The sequence below is a fragment of the Dermacentor silvarum genome, chromosome 3 (assembly GCF_013339745.2).
Source record: "Dermacentor silvarum isolate Dsil-2018 chromosome 3, BIME_Dsil_1.4, whole genome shotgun sequence".
NCBI classification, from domain to species: Eukaryota; Metazoa; Arthropoda; class Arachnida; order Ixodida; family Ixodidae; genus Dermacentor; species Dermacentor silvarum.
In genome coordinates, this window is record NC_051156.1 from 141,097,854 (window position 1) to 141,123,406 (window position 25,553).

At 47.2% G+C, this 25,553-nt stretch overlaps 1 protein-coding gene across 1 annotated transcript in view; it reads left to right on the plus strand.

Annotated features, from left to right (window-relative positions):
- Positions 1-23,976, plus strand: part of LOC119445845 (transcription elongation factor SPT6-like) — an 81,656-nt gene extending 57,680 nt beyond the window's left edge. The window contains 6 exon segments of the mRNA XM_037710148.2: positions 2,168-2,290; positions 6,137-6,370; positions 12,706-12,907; positions 15,224-15,366; positions 18,565-18,794; positions 23,335-23,976. Coding sequence (XP_037566076.1) covers positions 2,168-2,290; positions 6,137-6,370; positions 12,706-12,907; positions 15,224-15,366; positions 18,565-18,794; positions 23,335-23,524 — 1,122 coding nt within the window. The 3' untranslated portion in view covers positions 23,525-23,976.
- The last annotated feature ends 1,577 nt before the right edge of the window (positions 23,977-25,553 follow it).

The following is a 25,553-nucleotide window of genomic DNA, read 5'->3' on the forward strand; positions in this document are numbered from 1 at the left end:
GTAAACCTCTTATACAAATCTTAAAGCAGTGGTAGTTGAACTTGTGCGTAAAGGCAGTTCATGAGAAGCACATCTTTAGTTATTCTTATGTGTGTTTGTGTGCACTGCTCATGACTTCAGAGTTTATTATTTGTGCTTATGTATTCTGCATTCACATTGCCTTGTGCTCAGTTTACGAAGCCTTTTACTTGCATTTTATTGCATTTTATTTATGCATAGTGCATCAAGCTTCTATTGGTTGGCAACACCAACAGTGAAGGAAAGCGCGTCTGTGTCAAGTAACCGCTTTCAAAGTTTTGGTGTTGCTTGTTACAGTAATTGCACAATTTTGTCTGACTAAGCCCTTTCATTGTCTTTCTTTTATTTATTTTTTGGTAGGCGAGTTGACAATTGGTTGAACAGTTGAATGTTTTTAAGAGAAGAATGCAATTGAAAAATGTTTAATTTGAGAAAGTGATCATGTGACCAGAGTGTGGTTAGTAAGCGCAGTCAGTGTAGGGTTAGAATAGCACTGACCATACTGGGATCACATGTTCAAAGCATGTTCAGTGCTGTTCTGTGCGATTTTATGAATTGTAAATTGTATGGACTACAGTCACCGACCGTTTATTCGGACTCGACGGGAACCGGCGAAAAATCCGAATAATCGAGAGTCCGAAAAAAAAGGATTCGCTAGAAAAAAGTACCTTTATGGTCCCAGTGGACGGAAAAAATTGTCAATGCGCGACTGTACAGATGCACGCTTACACGCGATCAGGTCAGCCTGTATTTTCGACAGTGTCTGGCTATCGCTATAGACAGTCTTGTAATTGCCGCGTCTCGTCGGCGCAGATGGCACGGGAGGCGTCGGAGCCATTTCGCACTACGCGATGACTGGACGAGATCGAACAAGCAAATCAGGCCTAACACACTAAGCAAAAGAGCGAGACTTGAAAGGTAGCTGTTGACAAGGCCTAGGTCACGTAACAACTGACAACGCCTCCTATAAAGACAATGCCGGCGCGCGGCGGCCAGGAGCCGAGCATCTGGCTTGTCGCGAGCAGACGACACCTTGCCGACCGCGCGTGGTCACCGCTGCTATATGCAGACGATGACACTCAAGTGGTTTCTTTATCGCTTTTCTGAGATCATGCGAGTCACCTTACGGGGCTTTCTGTCGATGGTCAGTTTGTTTTAGTACAAAAATTTGCTGGAGAGCTGCAAATTTTCGCGCGGCATTAGCGGCGCTGAAACCTACGCCGGTGTTTTGATTTTTTCCAGGGACGCCGGCGGGAGCTCGCGCTCTCCGCCAGCGGACAGTGCGCTGCCGGCTGCTCCCGTTACGCCATTGGCTACGCCGATGGTGTCACGTGACCAGGCGGTAGGTAGGCGAGCGCTCTTGCACGGCGCCTGGTCACAAGACGCGGTAGGGAGGAAAAAGAGCGACGTTCCAGGCATTGTCTTTTTAGGAGGCGTTGCAACTTACAACGCAAAGGCCGAGCACCGACTTCCAAGCACACTGGCTTGGCTTGGCCTGGCCTGCTGTTTGGCCACGGTATACAGTCAATGGATACTGGGCTGGCTAAATGCGAAGCACGACAACCAATAGGTGCAGCCAACAAAAGTATAGCCTTCGAGATCGGCAACTGTAACTTGTAGGTGCTGCGTGGATTTAGACACCAGCAATCCAACCATAGCAAGCGCCCTTTCAGTGCTGGCAACCTAGCAAAATGTAAACATCGTGGCCAGCTTGTCGTGACCGTATCATGGCGTTCGACGTCGCATCTGACCAGGCCGCCGGAGTACGAAAAATCTAACGGCACGCTGTAGGGCGTCCGAACTATCGGTCGTGGTTATACATTACTTCAATGGGACGAGTGGCGGTGCCGCGAAGGTGTCCGAATAAACGAGCATGCCCGAATTTTCAGCGTCCGAATAAACGGTCGGCGACTGTACTATAGGCGCATCAATGAGGTGTTACTGTGTCCTCTTATCTGCCTGCATTTCTGTTGGGACCCTGCCACTTGACAGTGTCTAAGCCCTCGTGTGTTAAGATTTTAGAACTGGTTCTGTTATCTCACAAATGGCCAGTATTTGAAAGTAATTCATCATAGTGTAGAATGTAGCTTTGTGGCATTGCTGTATCAGTCCCCCCCCCCTCTCTCTTTTTTTATCTTCATCAATGCAGGGAGTTGACCACCTGACAGTGACATGGAAGGTGTATGATGGCATCCTGCAACACATTGATGTGAAAGAGCAGGGGAAGGAGAATGCGTTCAGTCTTGGGTCTTCATTGATGATCAACAACGAGGTAAGCAGCTTGAACCTGTTGACTTTGCTCCTCTTGCAACTGTACACATTTATGTTCCGTTTTCAGTGTCTTAAAAAAATTCACACACGGAGTGCTGATTATATGCAGATTTTGCCTTTAGCTGTGGCTTCACGACACAACAAATTTCGCCTTAAAGCCGAGCTACATGGAGCGGAAAATGGGCGTAAAAGCAATGAACTTTGCTCGGCGGCAAACGCTCAGCCTTGGCGTCCAAAATTTTGACACCCGCCGCCAACCCAGTTCAATCGGGAAAGCTTTGCCTGGTTAAGTTTCTCGACGAAAGCGGCAAGCGCGCCTTGCATACTCGCCAAGTGATCTCCCTCCGACTTCAAGGGGTGGTTGTAAGTCGCCGCGAGCGTTTTTTCTCCTGGTGCCACTATCAGAGTGTCCATCGGGCTGCTGAGTGTCTTGAGTACTCAAGTGCCTTTAGGGAAAAAGGGGAAGAAAAATTATAGTTAAAAGTCGACTGTGTCTGGTATCCAGGCTGTTTGCATCTGTGTGGCCCAGACAGCGCACGGAATGGTTTGCGGCATCAAGAACGAGAGTTGCTGACGGGCTGGTTCCAAGAAAATTTCGATAATGCTAGCATCTCCAGCTGCAGTACAAAACGGTGCGACCACCACCGCACAGTCGCTTGTAGGCTTGCATGTGAAACAGAAGGCACACACCCGGTCACACGCACTATGCAGACTATACACGGACTGAAGTGCACTGTACATGCACTGACACGCACCATGCTTGTGCCACATTACCACGTCAAGGCAGCAGAATTTTTTTTCTTTAATGGTATTTTATGCGCTAAAACCACGATCTGATTATGAGGCACGCCGTAGTGGGGGACTCTGGAAAATTTTGACCACCCGGGGTTCTTTAACATGCATTTAAATCTAAGTACACGGGTGTTTTCACATTTCGTCCCCATCGAAATGCTGCCGCCGTGGCCGGGATTCGATCCCGCGACCTTGTGGTTAGCAGCCCAACACAGGCAGCACAATGCCATCCCGCTAAGCTCAATAGAATGTGTAGAAATCGTTTGTAAATGTATCTGTGAAACTTTTTTTAAATATTGCTTAGCCATTAAAGATAATAGAACTTCTGTTTATAATTTTTTTTAGTTTTTTTTTTTTTTTCTAGAGAAACACGTTAATCAATCTTGGCAATACTAACAGTGAGACGGCGAACGTGCTGCCCCGTATGCCTCTTTTTCACTCAGCCAAGCCAGCTAACAGTCAGCGCCGTGCCGCTGTGTATATTTCTGCCGTGTGAAGTTCACTGTGAAAGTTCACCCCATGTAGGGCCCAGTCTTTGTAGTGTGGCTTCACGGCATTGGGGCGTGGGCTGCTGTGAAGCCACACCTAAAGGCAAAATTCTTGTTAAGGCGGGGGGGCGACTTCAAGGCTAAGAATTCTGGGGAAATATCTTGCCTTATATTCAGCTAAATAAGGTAAAAAAAAAAGCATGCACTGTAAGTAAAATGTTTTGTGACCTTTGTGTGCAACAATTCTCAAAATTTTGAGGAACAATTTGGTCAAGAACGGAAGACCTAGTTTGAGCGAATTTGGTGGTTGAATAGTATGTCGCCAATACATCCACCTTGCATTTATGGCATCGATAAAGATATCGAATACACATACATAAATATATATGGAACATCACGGCGATTGCTATTGCTATCGCAATAAAATAACTTTGTAGTAATGAAAGGAGTCACTTACTGCCAGTGCTTGTCATAATTATGCCTTTGTGTGGAAACTAGACTGTCCACTTTATAAGTTGTGTGAGAACTCTGAAATGTGTTATTGCTTACATTTGTGAATGTGTTTTGGTATTGGCTGTGATCAAGCAAAGGCACTTGAAATACGGTATAAGCAATGTGTACTTCCAGAAAGAAAACCAGCTAAATCGAGAATTCTGTTAAAGCGAGGTTGCCATGTTTAAGTAAAGAAAATCTTCACAGCTCCCTAGAGTACTTCCGGTCACCATATGTTGAAAGCCTGTTGGTAAGCGCTCATAAGTGAAATTTAACAAGAAACCTGGGCAACAATATCATGATCAAGCGCACTGGCTGTCATTTTGTGTTGTATGTATTATGAGCAGTGGTGCCAAATATTTTCGGGAGCGTGTCACTAATGTGAGACAGAAGTCGCTAAATTACTGCTAAATTCATGCTTCAGTCACTAAAATTGCTAAAATATTTAATAAAATTGCGAATATATTGAATAAAAGAATTGATGAAGCAGAATTGTGCGTTTATCTTCAGATTACAAGGTCGCAATCTTGCACAATTTTAAAAGCTTGGGTAACCTGATTTTCCTAGCACGAAGTTCTTAGTTTGCATTACCTCTAAAAATTTTTTTTTGTTTTGGCACTTGTAAAAAGAAGAACTAAATTCTGCGACACGCGCTTACTATCATGCTGTTCATACAGCAATGACACTTATTTAAGTCTTATGCAGGTAAAATACTACGCTTCCACCCCTTGATCGCCCTAAAAGCTCCATGCAGTATTAATTATTGCAATAGCCGTGAGAAATGGAAGCAGTGAGTTCAGATTCGTGTGAACGAGCCCAGCCGCTTCGTTATTTTAACAGTTGATCTCTCTTATCATTCAGCAGCTGCGTTCTAAAGGTCACCATATTATTAATTGCAATAATTGGTAAATAATTTAGTTGTACGCACTGCTATGCTTGTGAATGTTCACCGTTAAGACACACTCAAATCTTTGTTTAAAGAATTGAAAAAAAAGCATGCATTTTCTGAAGAGCCTATGCAGACCACCGAGATGATGGCAACTGTTGCTTCATCGTTGTCACAGAGCCCACGCGTTGTACAGCCAATTTCGGCCACTTACTTGTAGCTAGAAGGCAATTTTCAAAGCAGCTTTTTCTAACTTCATCATCATCATCAGCTTATTTTTATGTCTGCGGGACGAAGGCCTCTCCCTGCTATATCTAATTACCTCTGTCTTGCGCTAGCTGATTTCAATTTCCTAATTACATCACCCCACCTAGTTTGTCGTCCTCGACTGCGCTTCCTTTGTCTTGGCCCCCATTCTGTAACTCTAATGGTCCATCGGTTATCTGCCCTATACATTACATGGCCTGCCCAGCTCCCCCCCCTTTTTTTTTCTCCTAATGTCAATTAGAGTATCGTTTATCCCCATTTTCTAACATACAAGTCGCTAAAACTTCAATTGTTCTTTCAAGTTGTTGAAAAAGGTCGCCAATTGCTTAACAGAAAAAATTTTGTGACAAAATCGTTAAAATGACAACCCTGATTATGAGAGTAAAATGTGGTAGCAGACGCGTGTGCGTGAAGCGCTTTTACTTAGCGCTTTTCCTGTTTCCTCCCTGTCCATCCTTGTCATTCCTTCTTGTGTTGTAAAGCTATTAAGATGTGCAGCAGAAACAATATCTCCCATGCAATACATGTCTAGGCTAGGGCTTGACAGTGCCATCGGATGGCGCAGTGTTCATTGTTTTGGACACCGGACGTTAGACTTTCACATGTGCGCACATTTCTATGGGTGTTTACAATGCTACAACGAAATCTAGTGCACTCTAATAGCCACATGTTTGGCCACCATCTTAATGGTGGCAACAAAGCGGACTCCTCCCTGCCTACTACCAGTACTCGGCCGTAGTTGCTCAGTGGCTATTGCATTCTGTTGCTGAATATTTAGATGAGCTAGTATACAATTCTAATCTGAAACTTGGATGCTCACAGAGCTTGTTGGCATTCATGTATTGCAACAATATGATAACTCATATGCCCTTTGCTCATGCTGTAATTCATTAGAGACGTTTCATTTTTCTGCTGTTTTCAGGAATTTGAGGACCTGGATGAAATAATAGCCAGGCATGTACAGCCAATGGCAAGCTTTGCACGTGACTTGACCACGTTTCGGTACTTCCGGGACGCTGAAGGTGGCAAACGAGAAGTCATTGAGAAGCTGCTCACTGAGGAGAAGAAGCGTAACCCTTCCAAGATCCACTACTTTGTCTCAGCCTCGCGAGAGTTCCCTGGAAAGTTTATGCTCTCCTACCTGCCACGAGTCAAGGTACATCCTCCAGAATTTTTTTGGAATGGTAAAAAAAAAAAAAAGCATGCGTGCAAGAGTGCAAGTACAGTCTATGCTCGTTACAACAGATCCGCGTACAACAGACTTTCAGGTATAATGGACCATACTACAACCTTAGTTTGCTCTACGTATTTTATTAACGCAATGAAGTTCGCTTTTAACGGACCGAGCTACAACAGACTTGCGAAGGTCAGCCGGCAATCGTGGATCAATCTTGCGCGCGCGCGAGGGAGGAAGGTGGGGCGGAAGCGCGCCGTCTGTTTGGCACGCGAGGCACGGGGAGGAGCCGAGGGAGGGGGCGTTCACCTCCGGCGGCTGCTGCCGTGCGTGGCTGCCGTACTGTCAGTGCTGGTAGCTTCGTATGCGCGAAAGCGATCGTATTGTGAAAGGACAAAATGCGCTCAGTGCCAGTAGCTTTGTATGCGCTGTGCTTTCTATGTTTAGTTTGCTCGCTGCTGCTGCCGCGCTTCCTGACTGCAGCGTTTTGACAGCGACTTTCCGCGGTCATCAAGCGCGATGTGCTCATGCTTACCTGTGCGCGCATGACACTGTGCTTGTTAATTTTGTTAGTAAGCGAATGTTTACAACTTAGGGGGGACGTGGCTTTGAAAATCAACTTCCTTACTTCTTCATAAATTTTGATGAAAATTGGCACAAATGTTTAGAATGTCTCCCTGATACTTCCATAAAAGTTTCAGAGAACCTTGAGAACATTTAATTGAGCAGAGTTTTTCTCTGCTGAACTTTCTGGAGGGCCTGGGGAGCTTAAAAAACATGATGGAAGGCTCGTTGAGTATTGACTGCATAGCTCAATGCGTGCTGGAGGTCGTGACAGTCTTACTTTTTTTTTTTTTCGCGACACAAATTTTTTAGATGGTCATTTTTCAAGTTACCTTCGCACCAAGCACACTTTCGGGGTGAACGAATAGCCACACCATAAATTTATAAAAAGTCAAGATAAAAATGCGAGACTGTCTCGACCTGCACTGTAGTCCAAGGAACGTGACAAAAGAAAAACAAAAAAAAACAATCAAAATAGGCTAAACGGTAACGAAGAAATCAGCTCCATAAACTGAGCAGAAAGGCAAAAAAAAAAAAAAAACAGTTTGGAGAATACGGCTCTCAAAGTTTCACCTTCTCTTCAGTTCTCTAAAATGCACCAAATTTGTAATCTTTGATGTGTTTTGTGATGTGGGGCTTCTTGGACATGTGGCCTCTGCTCTGCTGTGCCTTCGTTCTGCCTTTTTCATGTTTGTGTGGCATTCTTTACTGCTGCCCTACAAAGAGCATGGTACCTCGGTTTTAAACCAAGTGAGGTGCAGAACTATGTGGGCATAAATATACAGTAGTTCTAGCGTTGTACCTGCAGACTGCCTCATTGATAGCAGTCTCTAGTACAGTCAGTGAGGCATTGTTTTCTTTTGGTAGAATCGACCATGTTACTGAATGAAGGCTCTCAGCAGCGTTCTGGATCATCTTCCATTGACAATGGCTATGGATGTTAGGAGAGCCACTTATAGATAGGCAGCAATGCAGCTGCGAGGTGCTTTCCAGCCTGTACTTTTGTATGATGCCTCACTTCTGCAGCCAGGTGTCTGTGCCAGCCCAAGTGGCCTAGTGAACAGAGCTCGTGATGAGGTTCGCTTTATGAAGGGGTGGTATGATAGGTATTGGTACGAGATATCGTGGCAATACGATAATAGAGTCGGCGCGATGTGCTAAGTCGCGGGTCTGAGGTGCCGATGTGCGAAATGCCTAGTCGCAGGTCCAAAGAATAGACACTCGGTGAGCTCAATCGCGCAGTCCGAGGTGCCGACGCGCGAAATGCCTAGCCGCGTGCTTGAGGAGTCGACGCTCGAGTTGCCGATGCGCGAAGTGCCTAGCCGCGGGTCCGAGGAGTCGACACTCGATGAGCGATGTGCCGATGCGCACATCGCTCATCGAGTCTGGACGTTTTGCTTTGACAGCAGGTTCGAAAGGGCATTATTCGAAGCCACCACCGCCGCCTCCATTTTTAGTGTCTCACTGCGTTGAACCAGCGCACATGCCGATCTACTGGCAGCTGTAGCTATTTCGCAATGCTAGGCCTGGCTGCTTTGACGTTTGCTGCCAAGCTCCCTGCTGTTCGTTGCCATGTTTTTTACTGAAAAAATTCACTGCTGTCAGTAGTCGCATTGTCTCCCCCTTTGTCATCCTCGTGGATGGCTTCGAAGGACGGAAAGTATAGTATCACACGCTGCATAATGCTGGTCTCTAAATGTCAGCTTCGCCGCAATACAGCTGTGTTATGCGGTCAATCATATGGAAACATTGCGGTGAAGCATACCAACAATGGAAAGGGGCCACTGTTACAGTACACAGTATGTATTCTTTAAATATACATGCCTGCACTCGCCATCTCCTGTCACAGTACAAGCACCGATATGCCTATTAAGTGTACTGGCAGGCTCTCATACCTATTTTGGATGTGTCTGTGGCAATTTCAACCCTTGGGGCCACTAAAGGGCATGCATTCATTTTTCTCGGACATTTTCGTGACCCCTAAGGAATCTGAAAATTTGGACATTGACTGTATGCGCGTATAATAAATATTGGATATACAGTTAAACCTGCTTATAACGAACCTCCATATAACGAATTCCTGGATATAACGAAGTTTTTTGATTCCCCGCTGTTACTCCATAGAAGCGCATGTATTTGAGACCTCTACGTAACGAAGTGGCAGCGGGAGACCCCCTCGATATAACGAATTTTCCCCTCCGACCACCTAGAGATTTCGCCCCAAATTTTGTCATTTTTGCGTGAGCAGCAACCGGAAGCACCTTCTCCGCCGCGATGGAATGCGAAGCGAGCGCACGTGTGCGTGCGTGCGTGTGCGAGGCGGCCCTGCATCCCTCGACCCAGTGATCTTGCCGCCGCGGGCGTGACCTTTCCCCCTCCTTTCATTCAAATCTGATCCTGCTGCTTGCTGCAGCTGGCCTATCCCGAAAAGCCGGCACTCTCTCCTTTTCCAGCTGATGTTGCCGACGCGCTGGTACACACTGTGGCACATCAGACTCGAGGAGGGCGGACACACGCTGTCAAACGCTGGAGAAGCGAGCGAAGTGACCTTCGTGCTGTTGTCTATCGCTTCAACGCAAACTGAGCGCCGAGAACACACAGCACGCAGAAAGCTACGAGCCGCCGACGCACGTACATCATAGAGAAAGAAATTCTTTCTCTATGCCTACACTGCTAGACTCTGCTCCAACGCAGATCGCTTTCAAGATACGGCCTGCGCGACCCCGCACCGACCCGCTATCCCTCCCCCCTTGCTCCCTCGCCGGTGCCTCGAGCGCAACGGAAGAAGGCGCGCTTCCTCCCTGCTTTTCTTGTGCGCGCGAGATTTAGACGCGGTCGTCGGCTCCCTTCGCACGTTTTCACTCGCACATACAGCATACGGCGCGCGGAGACTGCGTTATCACCCTTGGTCTTTAGGGTACGGCCACGCTAGCGGCAAAAACACGCAGCAAAAACGCGCGTCAGAAACACGCAGCAAAAGCGGCAGGAATCGGGGGGGGTCTTGCGGCGTGCCGCGCGAAATGGGTTCGAGACCCATTTCTGCGGCAAATGCCTCGTGCCGTGAGATGAAGAACCAATCAAGAGCGACGAGGGTGACGTCACGGAGCCATCACAACCGGAACGCCGCTGGTCCGCGCCGGGTTTTCAATCGACGATCGTCGTCTCTCGCATGAAATAACGAGCGCTCGCGGTGTTGCTCGCCCGTTCGGAGAACACGGGAGATCTTATCGCGCTGCCGCGCGGCGAGACGCGCAGTGCCACGGTGGCCTCGCGGCAAGGCGCTGACGCACGGCAACTTGCCGCTCGCTGCATGACGCACGTGTTTTTTGCTGCTAGCGTGGCCGTACCCTTATATACGGAATATCTATGAGCCAAAACCAATTTTAGGGCCACAACGCATCATGGACACCATCTTTATATAGAAAATACGGATCTCAAGGGCCATACTTTTGCTGGCGGAAACCGAAAATACGTCATAGTTGTCGCCCCCGGCACTTTGGGCGGCAAATGCCATTGTCAAGCCACCAAGCCAAGCGACGTGAAAAGTCAAAATGGCCGCTCGGGCCGGCGCGGGGTGGCAGTTCGCAACGTATGATGCGGGAACGGTCCACAGTTGCGACGCAACAGAGGGGCTACCAATGCATTGAGTTCTATGGGAGCTGTGCCGGGACCGGTCGAAAACGACGTAACATCCGGGAAAACGCAGCCGCCGGGAACGTAACAGCGAGGTTCTACTGTAACACTATACGACGCTACGACGCCATCGTGACGCTCGCTCTTAGTTTCCGATGCCTCGCGCTTGTGCGAAACGACACGCGTCCACGCATCCGGTACCTGGTGTGACATTCCGAGGATGAGTGCTTCGACGAAAACGGAAAACGGGTGCGCGTTACAATTGAGTAAATACGGTAAACGTTTATTTTTCGAATTTTCCTGCCGAACCTGCATATAACGAAATCCTCTTTATAACGAAGTTTTTCGGGAATTTGTCAATTTCGTTATATCCAGGTTTAACTGTAGCAGAGGTGTTTCCATGTCAGATGCAACTTTGTTACAAGAAGGTATGGCGGTATGCATGTATGCTGTGGACAATGTTTACTGGACAGCAAAAACAACCAGATCAGAGAAGGGTCTGGTATGCATGAAAATTGACTAAAGAGGACTAGTGGACTAGCCAAACACGAATTACCAAGAATAGGCTACAGACAGATTACAGTCTTTTCTTCGCGCTTTATGTTTGGTGCCATTTCGCACACAATTTCTACAAGTTGGCATTATATACTGTAGGTGCCTTCAAGAAACTGAATTCCACTTTGGCGCAGGCATTTGGGGTGTGCATTGTGCTGCAGCTATCCTATCCAGGCGATATGTTCAGCACCCAATGAATTACTTTTGTAAAGGCATTCGTGGCCTGCAAACTTCTGTCCCTGATTTGCACCCTGTGTACTAGTTGACTCATAGCATAAGCAACTAAATACCATTTTCAAATATGTTGCAAAAGCTCATGAGTTATGCAGAAAATGGCACTTTTACCATTGTCAGCAAATTAGTACCATGTTTACCTGAATCTAATGCGCACCTTTTTCAGAGAAAATTGGTCTAAAAAATTGCCTGTGCATTACAATCGAATACGAGACCAAAACCACATACGCGGCATTGGCAACAGCCTACTGTAAGAGCCGTCAGATGTAACATCATCGTCATCACAACATGGCAACGGAGCACGATTTTGTGAAAGTTTCTGACGTTGCTGTTGGCTCATTTTCTGATTGACTACGATCTTGAGCAGTATTTTCGGCCAATAACCTTCAGAGATACTTTCAGAGATCACTTTCACGGGATTTCGCGTGACTGCACTGGATGCGGCGGCGTAATCGGCCACCCGCGTTTCTGGCATGGTGCCAAGATCGCTATCTGCGCACAGGGCCAGGAACGCTGTCGGATGCATACTTCGACAAGTCCGATGCAGGGTCTCGTGAATGTGATAGTAGTACCCCTAAAAGTGATTGCTCGAGAATACCGCCCCTGTATGCTTGGGATCTGTGGCCAATGAAGCACAAGTGGTGATGACAAAACACCGCTTTCATTATGAAAGCTTATATAAAAATAAATTTTTTTTTTCCTTTTCTGTGAAGGTAAATTTTGCACATCTCATTTTTTCTGATTGCAAATGTGGGGACTTGCTATATATTGTTATTTTGTAAATCGGCATGTGTTACATTCAGGTACACGTTTATTTTTTTACCTTAAACCCGCGAAAATTACGTGCACTTTAGAATCAGGGGGGGGGGGGGGGCATATGAATCGGGTAAATATGGTATGCCATTTTCAAGGTCATTTTCTTGTTTAGGGTATTAATCAATCAACCAATTAGTAAATCAGTCATAAGTCATAACCCATTATTTTTGAAATGAACAGAGAACAAATGCAGGTCTGGTGTAGAAATAGCATAACATGTTGAAATGATTGAGCAGTTTGCAATTTATAGTTTAAAAATGCATCAGAACAAGCCTTAACAGGACTTAACATGCCTCTTTTTAACAGATCAATAAGTTTCCTTCACCATGCCTTCTGGATTAGTTTACTTGTCACTATTTTGACATGTACAGAAGTTGCAGGGTCCACTGAAAATAGTGCACTGCATCCTGCATCAGCAGGACATGCCTGGCTGCTTGAATTGTTGCTCTCACCGTGCCATGTACTAATTGGACCAAATGAATGAGCTCTGATGCTTGGTTGTAATTTGCCTGCAGGCGCGCCATGAGTATGTGACGGTGACACCCGAGGGCTTCCGCTACCGACAGCAGATGTTCCACTCCGTGGGCTCTCTGTTCAGGTGGTTCAAGGAGCACTTCCGGGACCCCATCCCTGGAACGCCAAGCAGTGTGACTGCAGTGCGCACACCGATGGGCCAGTCATCCTACATTGGTGCCACACCCAGCATCAACATTTCGAGTGAGCGGGCATTCTTGGGCCTAGTTTGCCTTACGATGGATGTGTAACAGTTTCATAAACATGCGCTGTTGGCCGTGCTGCCTTTGTGTCTTGCATGGGGAGGCAGGCACAAAAGCAAGCTGCAGCAAAAGATGGCGCAGCACCATTCGAAGCAGAAATTAGCAGATTGTGTTTCATGAATTTACGTTCACGCTCAGGTGCATGCTGCGTGCTGGAAAACCCTGGGCAAACTCAGATTAAACCCTTTCATTCTGCATACATATGCCGACCAATAATAGGGAAATGTACATTCGGACAGTTTTGCACCAGTGCCACTCGTCCCATAAACGTAAGCTATAAGGATGACTGAAATTTCGGACGCCTTACAGTGCGCCATTCGATACTTCTGACTCCACTTGCATGACTGCATGCTAGTTCAGCTACGGTATTGCTACACACGTGTGGTATTTGGTTGTTTGAACGAGGCGCACGGGCGCCATCACTCGAGAAAAGAAGAGGAAGAAAGAGCTGCGCTGCGCGAAGAAAGAGCTGGGCTCGCGCTGTGAATCTAACTGGTCAGCGCTGCAACTGCTGTTGTAAGTACAACCTGTAAATAGTTGGTAGTCTTACTGACTCGTCCTTCGCGTAACATTCTGGTGGAGGTGGAACGTTCCCCGTCCTAGCCACGGAGCTCCGAAGCGGCCACACCGTCGTCTTCTGAGCCATGGCTTCCGATGGAAAAACCTCGTCGCCACCTACACCTGCGGCGCCAACCACAACGTACATTACAGTTCCTAGTCCTAGTCTCCGTGATCCTGGGACATTCTCCGCCCAAAATGGCGTTGACGTCGACGACTGACTCAGCATGTATGAGCGTGTTAGCCAAAGCCACCACTGGGACCCTACCATCATGCTTGCCAATGTGATCTTTTATCTGGACGGGACACCGCGTGTCTGGTTTCGCACCCATGAGGTTGAGATATCCAGCTGGGACACTTTCAAAGAGAGACTTCGCGACCTATTTGGCAACCCGTCAGGTCGCCAACAGGCTGCGCGAAAAGAGCTTGCTTCCCGTGTCCAGTCGTTGACAGAATTGTATGTCTCCTACATACAGGAAGTGCTCGCGCTTTGCCGGAAAGTCGACGAGCACATGACCGAGGTTGAAAAGGTGGGCCATATCCTAAAAGGCATCGCCGATGACGCCTTCAATTTGCTCGTATATAACGACGAAGCCATCGTCAAAGAATGCCGCCGCTTCGAGGTAGCCAAAAGCCGCCGCGTCGTCCCTCAGTTTTCCCGGCTCCCAAACACCCCTGCCACGTCCTCTTGCTCCGCTCTTCCTGCCACACGACCATTTCAAGAGAACGTCACGCGTATCGTTCGCCGTGAGATGGAAGCGGCGAGTCCGGCCCCCCTTCATCCTCGACCCCTTGACGGTACCTTTGAGCCAGCGGCCCCTACTATTTCCGTTATACAAGCGGTTGTGCGGCAAGAAATTGCAAACCTTGGCATCCCTCCCGCCTGCTTTGTCTCCCGACCTGATTCAGCACCCATTCCTATGTCCACAACCTTTAATGACCAGTATTTCACTCCCAGACCACGCAATCCGCCTGAATGGCGAACACTTGACGACAAACCGATCTGCTTCCGCTGCCACCGTGTTGGTCACGTATCCCGCCACTGCCGCACCACCTGGATGCCGCCGTACTGGAGCTCATTCCCTGCTCCTCGCCCATACGCCGACGCTCGCCGTTACTCACCTCGCCGTCCGTACCCTACTTCTGATGCCCCTGATGCCTGATACCACACGCGTGTAGCAGTATTAAGCATAAAGAACAATGTTCTTGTTTTGGTACAACGTTGGTGTCTTCTTGAAACCAAAACTAGGGAAACATTCAGTAGTTGCTGACCACACTCAAACCATGTAACAAGTCAAGCCTAGCTCCTGAGTTGTATAGGCTCATTTGATTTGTGGTTTCTTGTGTGTGTTTTGTTGGTCCTGTGTTTTTTTTTTTTTTTTGCGTGTTAAATAGCGACACGGTGTCAGGTGTCTTCGTTGGCTGCTGTTAAGATTTTTGTTCTTTAGAATTGTCAAGCATCTTCAAATGGTGACAACTTCATCCTTGATGTCTGTGCCGACAAGGGCGGCGACAAAACGGGAGAGGCACGGCCAAATAAGCAACATTTTTGTACTGTACCTACTGTTAAGTTTTTGTACAGCTCGTTGTGGGTATGTTTGATAAGAATCCATTGCTACTGGAATTTGTTATGTGATATAATCTATGTATATTCTATGTGATATGAAAGATGCCTCTTGTCTTTCTGCTTTGCAACTAGATGTCGACCCTCAGGCGATCCAGAGAGCAGCAGCCAACATTTCCAATCACATGTTTGCATCATTATCTCAAGTGGCCGGACAGACACCGTCATTCCCAACACCATATGGTGGAACCTATGCCAATGCATACCCTTACCACCAGGTATATTATGCATTCTTTTGCTTTTCCAGCGTGATGTGACAGCTAGAACCCGGTCGTGTGATTTGCAATGAGTGACAGTTGATTTGCCTGAAATCACCTTGCAGCTGTATTCAAGCATAAATGGACCTATGCTTTTTATCAAAGGCATAAAAGCCACACTAGACCAGGCTGTGCAGTAATACTGTGATGTTCTCTATTGGGTTCATAGGACCTGCTTTTTATCACTATTATTTAGATGGACTCCAAAGGAAAAATTTTCCAAAAGTAAATGTGGGGTTTGAATTGAGACTGCTGACATAGCGGCCTTCGCAGAAGAGGCTAATCATTGAGCCATAGCCAAAGTTATGATAGAATAGCCATTCCCTCTTAAATAAATTTTTCATTCCTGAATGGAGTGAAACAAGCTCAAGGCAGCATCACAAACTACAGTGGAACCTCGATTATACGTCCCTTAGTCATGCGACGACCCGCGTTTTATGACGAATTGGTTTGGTCTTGGCGAAGCCTCATATAAATAATGTATTAATAACCTCGATTATACGACGCAATTTTACGCCGACCTGCTTCGTACGATGCCTCTCTGGTCCCGTCCGAGAAAAAAAAAATTCTAAACAGATGCATTCTGGCACGTAAGCACACTGCAGCCAGCTGATAACGGGTGTGCAATACCGTATTTACCCGAATGTAACGCGACTGCGATTGTAATGCGAATAAAGAAAATAAAACTGCTAATGTAACACAAGATGAACAGAAAATGAAATGGTACCTTTATTCAAGGAATCGAAGTTCGGAAATGTTCTCTTTACTCATCATGGTCGTCTGAAGAGGAGACGGAGCTTCCCTTGGGCGGTCTTCTCGGACGATCACTTTCGTAGATAGTTTCACTTTTGCAAAATTTCGCGTGACTCGGCACTGAAAGCATCCCCAATGAGTGTTTCTGGTGCTGTCCTAAGCTCGCTAGCAGCGCCAAGAGAGCTGTCGGCTGTATACTTCGAGGGGTTCGGTGTCGGGACGAGCAGAGTCTCGCGAAAGCGACACTATCTCCAAAAAAGATTGCCCGAGAATTGTCATCTTCCATGCCATCAAGCTTGTTTGAGATTTAAGTACTTCTTAAAAGACCGCACAATCATTTCGTTCGGGCTCAGTACCAAGCCACTTCAAGCTGCACAGAGCTTTCCGGTCTGACCTCTCATTTAAAGTGGGCCTGCCGCTGGTCCCACCATCCGCAAATCGTCGATCTCGAGACACGAAGCCGCGGAAGACTTTGCCAGCTCCTCGGTCATCAAAGTTGCTCATCTCTTGAAGCGACCGTCATACCAAATGCGCTGCATCGCCATAACGTTGCGAATGAACGGAGTTGAATCGCAAAATGCCGTAGAGCATTGCAGCATTGTAACGAGTCACAAGCACAGTGAAAACAGCGTCGATTCCAACCAAAAACAAGTCCTGACTTCGGTCGACTTGTCTATGGATTAGATCGAGACGTAAAGTTACAGGTTGCCAACGTTTACGCTGAACATTGCGGGATTTAGATCGTTTTAAAATGGTCAATTTTGTCGTTATTCGACTGTAACGTGAGGGTCGAGTTCAAGCAACGAAATCATGAAATAAGAAACTCGCGTTACAACTGAATAAATACAGTAATTTTTCAACAATTTAATCTACGTTCCTTGGAAGCAGTGCAGGTTCATGCCGCCGGCTTATTCAGGCGCTCTGTACCTGTTCTTTGTGCAAGACTGAGCATCACTGCCTATATTCTAAGTTTTTCAATTATACGACGGTTTTGCGTGGCCCCTTCAAAGTCGTATAATCGGGGTTCCACTGTAAATTTCATCTCTCTGAGGCAGAAGAAGTACTTAATGAACCTAGCTGACAGCTTTTGCTGGTGGTTGATTGCCTCTCCTGAAAGTTGCATGCCACGCTGGCTTATTGGCTATGGCTTTAATCTTCTGAGCCGGAGATCGCGGCTTCAATTCCTGGCCATGGTGGCCACATTCTGATGATGTGGTAAGCTAAGCGAAAGCACTTGTGTACCAAATGTTAGGTCTGCGTTAACCCCAGGTGGACAAATTTAATGCAGAGCTCCCCGCTGTGGCGACTCTCATAACCCAGGTGTTACTATGTAATTACTATATTAATTAGTCAGTCGAAAGGATATTTACTTGGGCAAAAGTGATGCCAGCTGATTTTTCAGTTTCAGGAAGTAAGGCTGAGTAATGACATATATTGTGAAAATGTTTCCTTTGTCAACTCACTGTAGTATACTCATTGTGTTTACTGAGGAAACCTTCATCATAAAGAAAAAAAAGAGAAAAAAAAAAGAAATAAAATTATCGACGAGTACGATACTCCTTAATGCGAAATTTGAGCACAGCTCTTTAGGTGCTTTGCATTCCACCAGTTGTGTCGCTCATTGTTCAGAAAGAAAGCGTGAACATGGGAATGCATGGCACGCGCGGAGCGCATTCTCTAGCAGTGGGTCCGAAGTGCACGCCAGTGCTTCGTTTTCATATATGGTATCGGACGTGCTCACCGCATGTCTTAGTAATGAGGCCATCGGCGACCGGCTGACGGCGCGCATGCTACTGTGGCGCTGTCTCATAGTGGGTCGCCGCCGTGGAGCACGTCTCATGCATCCGCTGTACCCTCCTCCTCCGCTTTCATCCTCCGCTGCACTCTGCTGGTTCATTCTGCCAGCTAGGCTGAAACTGAGGCCAATGCTCAACACAGGAACGGGTGCCTAAGAGCTGTGCTTTAAACAAGAGTTCAGGTCAAGACACACATTAGTAATCGGCCACCAGCTACAGGCTTGTCATCTGGCACAGAGTAGCAAAGGCAGAAGTCACCAGAATGGAAGCGAGCCTGAAGTGTGTGTTTCAGTTACTGCTGTCTAAGAGACTTGTACAAAAGCACACACTCATGCACAGCGACTATCGTCGGAGTCTTTCTGCACTCCCAGTAACAGCTGTGATTGTTCATGCCGTGGCAAGGCTTAGGTTAGCTGGTGGGTGGGTTCTCGGGAACATGAGTGTAGTGGCTTCAGTGGGCCAGTCCTTAGGCCTTAGTTCTGTTATTGTTAGTTCGATTACCCATTTCTCTTGCCACAATATATTTGCAAAGCCTTGGATTGTGGAGCCAGGACCACATGAATCTAACCCTTCCCCCCCCTCTCCTTTTTTTCTTGATTCATTCTTGCAGCAGCCGTATACACCCTCACAAGCGATGGCGACGCCACTCGTGACCCCATCGTACCACCATGCGGTAGCCACACCATCAGTGACCCCTCGTTACCCACAGACCCCACAAACTTCGTGGGCGGCTGCCCAACAGACGCCACGGGGTGCTCATACACCTCGGCACACGCCAGCTGCGCCCGCTGCAGCTGTCATCCAGGCCAATCCCATCCCCACCGTCGTGTCTGGCACCAAGTAAGCATCATGGCCTTTTCATTGTCTTCGACTGTTGTTCACACTTTTGCCAAGTGTGTGATGTTCCACTGGCCAGCTGGTCTGCTTGGTGCTGTAGCTTGAAAGGAAGCCAGTAACCACACAGTAAACATTTAAATGGAAAATGATAGAGCTAGAACAATGGTAGCATTGGTTAGGTATCAGGCAGATCATGTTCTAGTTGACATTTAGAGGAAGTATAGAGAGACATTTAGACATAGACATTTAGAAGAAGTATCATGCTACATGTAGAATTATAATACGTGGCAGCAGCATGCTGGCTCAGCTGGTGCGCATGCTGCCTAGGCGACAGAGAAGCCTTTTGCTCTGGCCGATTGTCAGCCGCGTGCGGTACGCATGGAACACGTGTGCATTGCCGCTCTTTGGCTCTTCAGTTTGTGTGCGGAACAGTCACCTATTAATTTTTTTCGGACACGGATGGGGTCGCAAAAATGTCTGGATTATTGAGCAGGCTGAAAAAAAAACTAGTTTCGACGGTAAAATCAGTTTGTTGTTTTTGACTACTACAGTACCGCGGTAATATAGGCCGAGGCTGCGAGTGCGTTTCGCATTCGCCTGTCATGATTCGCGTCGTCGTTAAGTGCAGATCTACGCGTGCAACCTTCCTTGACTCCGTGATGTTGTCAGTTTAAGCTGTGTTCTACAAATTAATCCGTTCTAAATGTTGTTCACATGCGAGCTTTCACCGTTCCTACCAGTATGCACACATACCAACTTTACTGTATGTGTTTGCGGTATTTGCTGGGTAATCACCTGTGAACTCCACGTCAGATGCGCTTCTGTTAGTGTAGCCTTTGCACATGATCTCGCACCAGAGCAACGTGTACTCGTCTACGGCTATGGACATAGATCAAGGGCGAGCTTCCCATGATGGCATGCTTCCCGATACCCCGCTAGCTAGGCCTAACCAGCGCCGTTTTGTCTGAAGTCTGTGGCCAACGTTGCGGTTTGGTGCAGAGTCAATGAAATCCTTCGCATTGGCTGTACAGCACTTGAAAAAAAAAATGAGGGAACCACCTCGCTAACGAAAGTGAGGGCACATTCTGGTCATATGCTTCGGTTCTCGGACACATGTGGCTGCTTGGTCTACATGTGTTGCACATGCATGCCTTTGAAAAATGTTGTTTTGGTTATACAGTTGAACTCACTTATAACGATCTATCGGTTATAACGACCACATTTTATTGCATTTACGATTTTCCGACCCTCCCTATGGAAGCTGTTTCCAGATATAACGAACGTTTTTTAAATCGCTGTACTGCTACAACGAATGCTTTGATCCTGGTCACGTTAAGGAGAGGGCATACGTGAAGTGCCAAAGCACGGAAGCGTGACCAAACTAGGCGCACGACAGCGTGCGCTCCGCTCCAGTCAAACTGTGACAATCATACAGCCTTCGAGATGAGCGAGTAATCACCTCGCGCTGATTTCGGAAGCCGCGAAGAAGGTCATGCTTTTTCAAGGCACTCCTCCAGGGCAGAGGTGTGCCACATACAGCATAAACAGCATGGCACGGGGCATGCGCCGATGCGATATTGGATGCCACGATGGCGTCACTCTCATTCTTGCGCAATTGTCTGTGCAGCACCATGTGCATCACGCCTGTTTCAATGATTTGGAACGACCATCTATGTCTTTCCACCATGGGAACAATGGCCACTCAAGCGTTCCTGTTACACGGCCCGAGTTGGCAAGAACGCTGCACTATGCGCTGCCGCTGCGTAATGTTGCAAAGGGTCGGCAGTTACTATGTAGTTATCAGGAGATCACGGTTTGGCGGTGCTTTGTTTACGCGTTGCCGATTGCTGATAACGGTTCACGGTGACGTTTTACCTTTCGAACAACCAATTTTTTTTTCACCCGTATCGACATAGATAACGTAATGTTACGGCTCTTGTGTGGCTGATGCGCTGTTGTAATGCCGAGACCATGATGTTCGATACCTTCGCAGTATGACGGCATGTCGCAGTAGTTTCTGAAGTTTACGCTTTCGGTCAACTAGGATGCTTCGCTCTCGTGTGCAGAACACAGTCATGTTCTGCTGGTAGTAAAATAAGTGACCAGCTTTCGAATAAAAAATGGCAGCTGCGCTTGCAGTTTCGAAGACAGGTGATCGGAACCAGGTGCCGTTTTGAAAGAGCTACACGACGCCGCATTTCGTTCTTTAGATGGACGCTCCTAATGGAAGTTTGCAGCTAGGTGCGGAAACGTGCCGGGAACAAAATGACGCTGGAAATTAAGGGCGAGTCCATATATAACAAACTATTGGTATAACGACTACTTTTCGCGGAACTACAGAGTTTGTTATAAACGGGTTCGGACTGTAGTGTGGTACCGCTTGTAGTGCGAAAATTTGCAACTCTGCCGAGTTACATTATAAGCAGCTTATGTATTGTGATTAAATATTATTGTTCTATAATAGTGATGAAAAATGGCATTCATTGTTCGAAAACTCTTCTAGATGTACAGTAGAACCTTGCTGATACGTTCCCGCTTAATACGATTTCCCGGCTCCTACGTTCGCAATCGCGAAAAATAAACATAACCCCATGGAGGAATGTGTTAATCTGTTCCGGTTAATACGTTCCCCGAAAATACGATTATTCGGCAGCAATGTTCAGCATTGCGGCAAACTGCGGTCGTATGATACGTTCTGCAGCGAAAAATTATCATTCAGGTGTGCAGAAATGCCGCTCTCATGTGCTTGTGAAGCGCTAAGTGGCAGACAGCCGCCACGCGGCTTCTCTGCAGTGCTCGTTCGCCCGAAGTGACGAAGCGCGGTAGCAGCGGCGAACGAATTTACCTTTGCGCTACCTCGCCCCTCGCTTCAACGCGAACTACTAAGCGGCAAAAACAGGCGGATGCTGCGTGCGCGGTGCGGGGCGCTACGACTCGCCGAGATCGTAGCGGAGGTGGTGGCGGACGAGGCGCCTGAACACGGCGGCGAGAACGAAGGCTTGCGTCCACCGACTACCTTCGCCGAAGCCCTTGCTGGCCTGGAAGCCTTACAAAGCTTCTTTCGCATGAAAGACAACGAAAATGCAGACAAGGGTCTGCAATGTGCGCAAAAGGAGTTGTTCCTGTCCAAGGGTGTGACGCACCAGCAGAAAATACAGTCGAATCTCGATAATTCGAATTCGAAGGGGCCTGAAAATTTGGTCGAATTAAAAGAAGGACTTATTTTTGACGTATTTGTGCACCATAGCGCTACGTACGAACGGTGTGAGTCGTGAAATATCGCGGCGCGCAAGCACATAGCGAGCAAGGGCCACGGAACTGCCCACGCCTGCCAACGCTGGCATCCCGATAGCGCCTCTTCCTCTTCACAACCACAATCTCTCTCTCTCTCGCATCCCGATAACGGCAGTGAACGAAACTTCAGGGAGCGGGCCGCGCCGGCACGGCGACGCACGCGCGCGGAGACCGCATCAATGGTGAAGGAGGAGGGCGGCAGGGAAGCGCATTTGGCCTCGGCAACCCCGTCGCTTCGGTGGCTCCCCTCGCCCTCCCTCTCAATTCCCTCGTAGCTCCCTGACCTTCGACTCTCCGTGCGCGCCCGCCGGCCCGGCGCCAGCTTAACCTGCTCCCCTAAGTTTCGTTTTCTGCCGTTGAAGCGAGCGTTTGGCCGGACTGGGCCTCCGCGTTGCTTCCCTCTGCGCCTCAGCCGCAGAATTGACTGAGACGTCGGCGCGTACACGCATGTTCCGGCGCGACGCTGGAACGGCGACCTTACCATTTGAGAGAGGAAATTGTTCGCCGCGGTATTTTTTTCTTTCTTTTTTATTTCTCCGCGCGGCGTTGAGGGGTCTTTCCTAAGCTTTTGCTTTATGGCGGTGTCAGAGCATTGCCAGTCGGAGGCGCATTTGGCGTGCTGCTGAGAGCATTGTCGGTGCGCGGTTATGTTCGAATTAACCGTCGCAAATGCTTTCGCGCTCGAATTACCGAGCGTTCTCGCCCATTGGAATACACATAACTTTGACGGGACCACAGCGTCAGTTCGAATTAACAAGATTCGACTGTAACTATGTTTTGCAAGAAATAAATGTTTTCTGCCTTTGCACCTCAACATGGGCTTGTCAGCTTCAATTTTTACTGGATTCGGATCTTACGTTTTCCCGGATCGTACGTTTATTTTTCGCGTATTTTTTGAAAACGTATGAACGAGGTTCTACTGTATTTGCTATTTAACTGGCTTCTGACACTATTTGGTTCGTACTCGATTCAATTTCAGATGTTACTATATCCGCCCTTAGTAGAATACATAATCAGTTGTCTATTGCGGTAACAGAATAGGGTGCCAAGGGAAGGCAAACGCAATTTGAAAGGCAGGAAAACTGTGAGACGAGGAAATTTGTAGGCATAGAAGCACAGGATGGGTTTGGTTTGTGCACGACAAGGGTTATTGGTGATCTTTGGAAGAGGCCTTTACCCTGCAATGAACTTGTATAGACTGATGACGAGGATGTGTTGCCCTACAACTATGTGAATTCTCTTTTTGCAGGAGCACAGGCAACCCATCGATTGCCGACTGGAAGCGCATGGCGGAGCAGTGGGCAAAGCAACGCATGGAGCAGCAAGACGCATCGAACCGTGCGTCTGCGCGCCGCACTCCAACAACTCGCGCATCCCCAAGCCCCATGATCGAGTCGACACCGGCTGGCGATGCCACACCGCTCATAGACGAGCAGTAGTCAAGAAGCCGCCTCGGCTGCTCGCGTTGGGGAGCTGTTTTATACGCTGTAATGGACTGCCTTTCTTGAGGAACTGTGGACAACCTTTTCATGTGATTTGTTAGGTTCTTTTTTTTTTTTATTATTCTTTCGGAAGGTGCATTGGGGGAAAATAATGCTGCCAGCCCGATGACCTGGCTTTTTTGCCCCCTTTGCATTCTAAAGGCATGCTGGATTGCATGTAGCAACTAGGTCATTGTGGCATACTGCGTGCTTCTCGGAACGAAGTGACTGTGCGGCGCTCTTGGGAACTGCATCACGCAAGAATGGAGGAGTGATCCTTACCGTCTTGCCATGTAAATATGTTTTTCTCACAAGCAGTTATTTAAACTGTGTAACTTACCTTTCCTTTGCTTTTTAAGTCTCAAGTGAAAGTGGTACATGACGAATAAATATGCAATGCAAATTCTGTACTTGAGTGTCTGCTTCAGTCTTTGGCTTGAAAAGCCGTACAGGGCATCACTGTTCCACTTGTTCCCATTACAGCGGCCTATGTCGAAAACAAATTTTCTATACAATTTTCTAAGTTGTAGGAACTCTGCCACATGTACCTTGAAAATAAAAGGATGACACTTGGCACATATGAAATTTTGAAGACGCTTGTGGTATATTAATTTGGTGCTAAAGTTGATCTTCAGATACCAATCCCGGCATTGTCAACATCATCGTGACATCGGGAAATGGAGCAAAATTTGTTGGAAGTGTTGCAGTAAGTAGTTGTATTAAACATTAAAATAAAAAAATGAATAAAAAGTGCACGATGTACTGGGGCACCTTAGCTCAGAAGCCTGCTGGTGCTTGGTCAAGTGCAGCGGGGCACTTATAGAGGGTGTGGTTGTTGGCATAGAATGATTTGTCAAAGAAGCGACAAGGGGCCGTGCCACTTTCGCTCAGTGGAACTATGGCACTATGCGCCGACTACAGAAAATAAGAACGGAAAATTGTAGCAGCGTGCTTTAGAACGTGAAGTTAAAATGAAATATGCATTACTGACGAGGCATTGAGAGGTACTTAAACGTTTCACAGATACACCTGCGTAGCACTCGTGTAACTACTGTAGAAATATACTTCCCCACCTGCGCTAGCAGGTAGTGCGAGCTTAGCATAAATTTGTGCTTTAATTTTCTTACGAAAGCTCCTTTGAAATACCACGCATTCTACTCGGACTCTTCGCTTAGTCGCATACTATTTCTGGCTCGTCTTCATTTTCCTATACTTTCATGTTTCCTCTTTCCAAGGTGCTTCTTTCAACTTCACTTGAAGAATGTGGATAATCTATTGTATATACCTACATGGCTACACATGCGATGTGCACCACACGTGGGTATGCATACACTGCGCCTACACATACCATACACATATCTTTACAGGTTTTTCTACATGCTCAATGTTTGCATTTGTTGTGTTTTATGGGCACATTCATTTTTGTAATGTTAGTCTTGACATTCATCTGGCGAAAACTATATTTACTCTGTTTATTTCTTGGGAAGTGTTCTTTTTTTGAAATTAAAAAAAAATAATTGCACACTCCTGTTTCCTTGCCTGTTAACACGATTTAAATGCGTAAATATGCGCTTTCAATGTTATGTGTTTAACTGGGAGCTGTGTGGTGCACTCGTTACTTGGGACATTTCAGAAAGAAATAAACATCAGTAAGCTGTAGACACACTGAAGCAAGCCATGAGGATAAAATTGTGCTTTGTTGCTTGAAATGAGAGGACGGGGGGTGTTGGGCAGTGGGCCACCGCTCCGTGTGCCGCTGACCCTAGTGACGCCACTGCGCGAACGGCTTGGCAAATTTTATTGGAGATTGCATCATCAGTAGCTGAAGTTCTTTAATTGGGAGCAACCAGCTTCTATTTTCTAATTAGCCTAGAATTTACATTAACATAGCCAAAGCTCTTAATCTATGAGGGGACACCATTTGACAAGGTTCTATTTCAGAAGTAGGGTGCAAGCACTGGCTTCACCTCTACTGTGAACAAGCTGC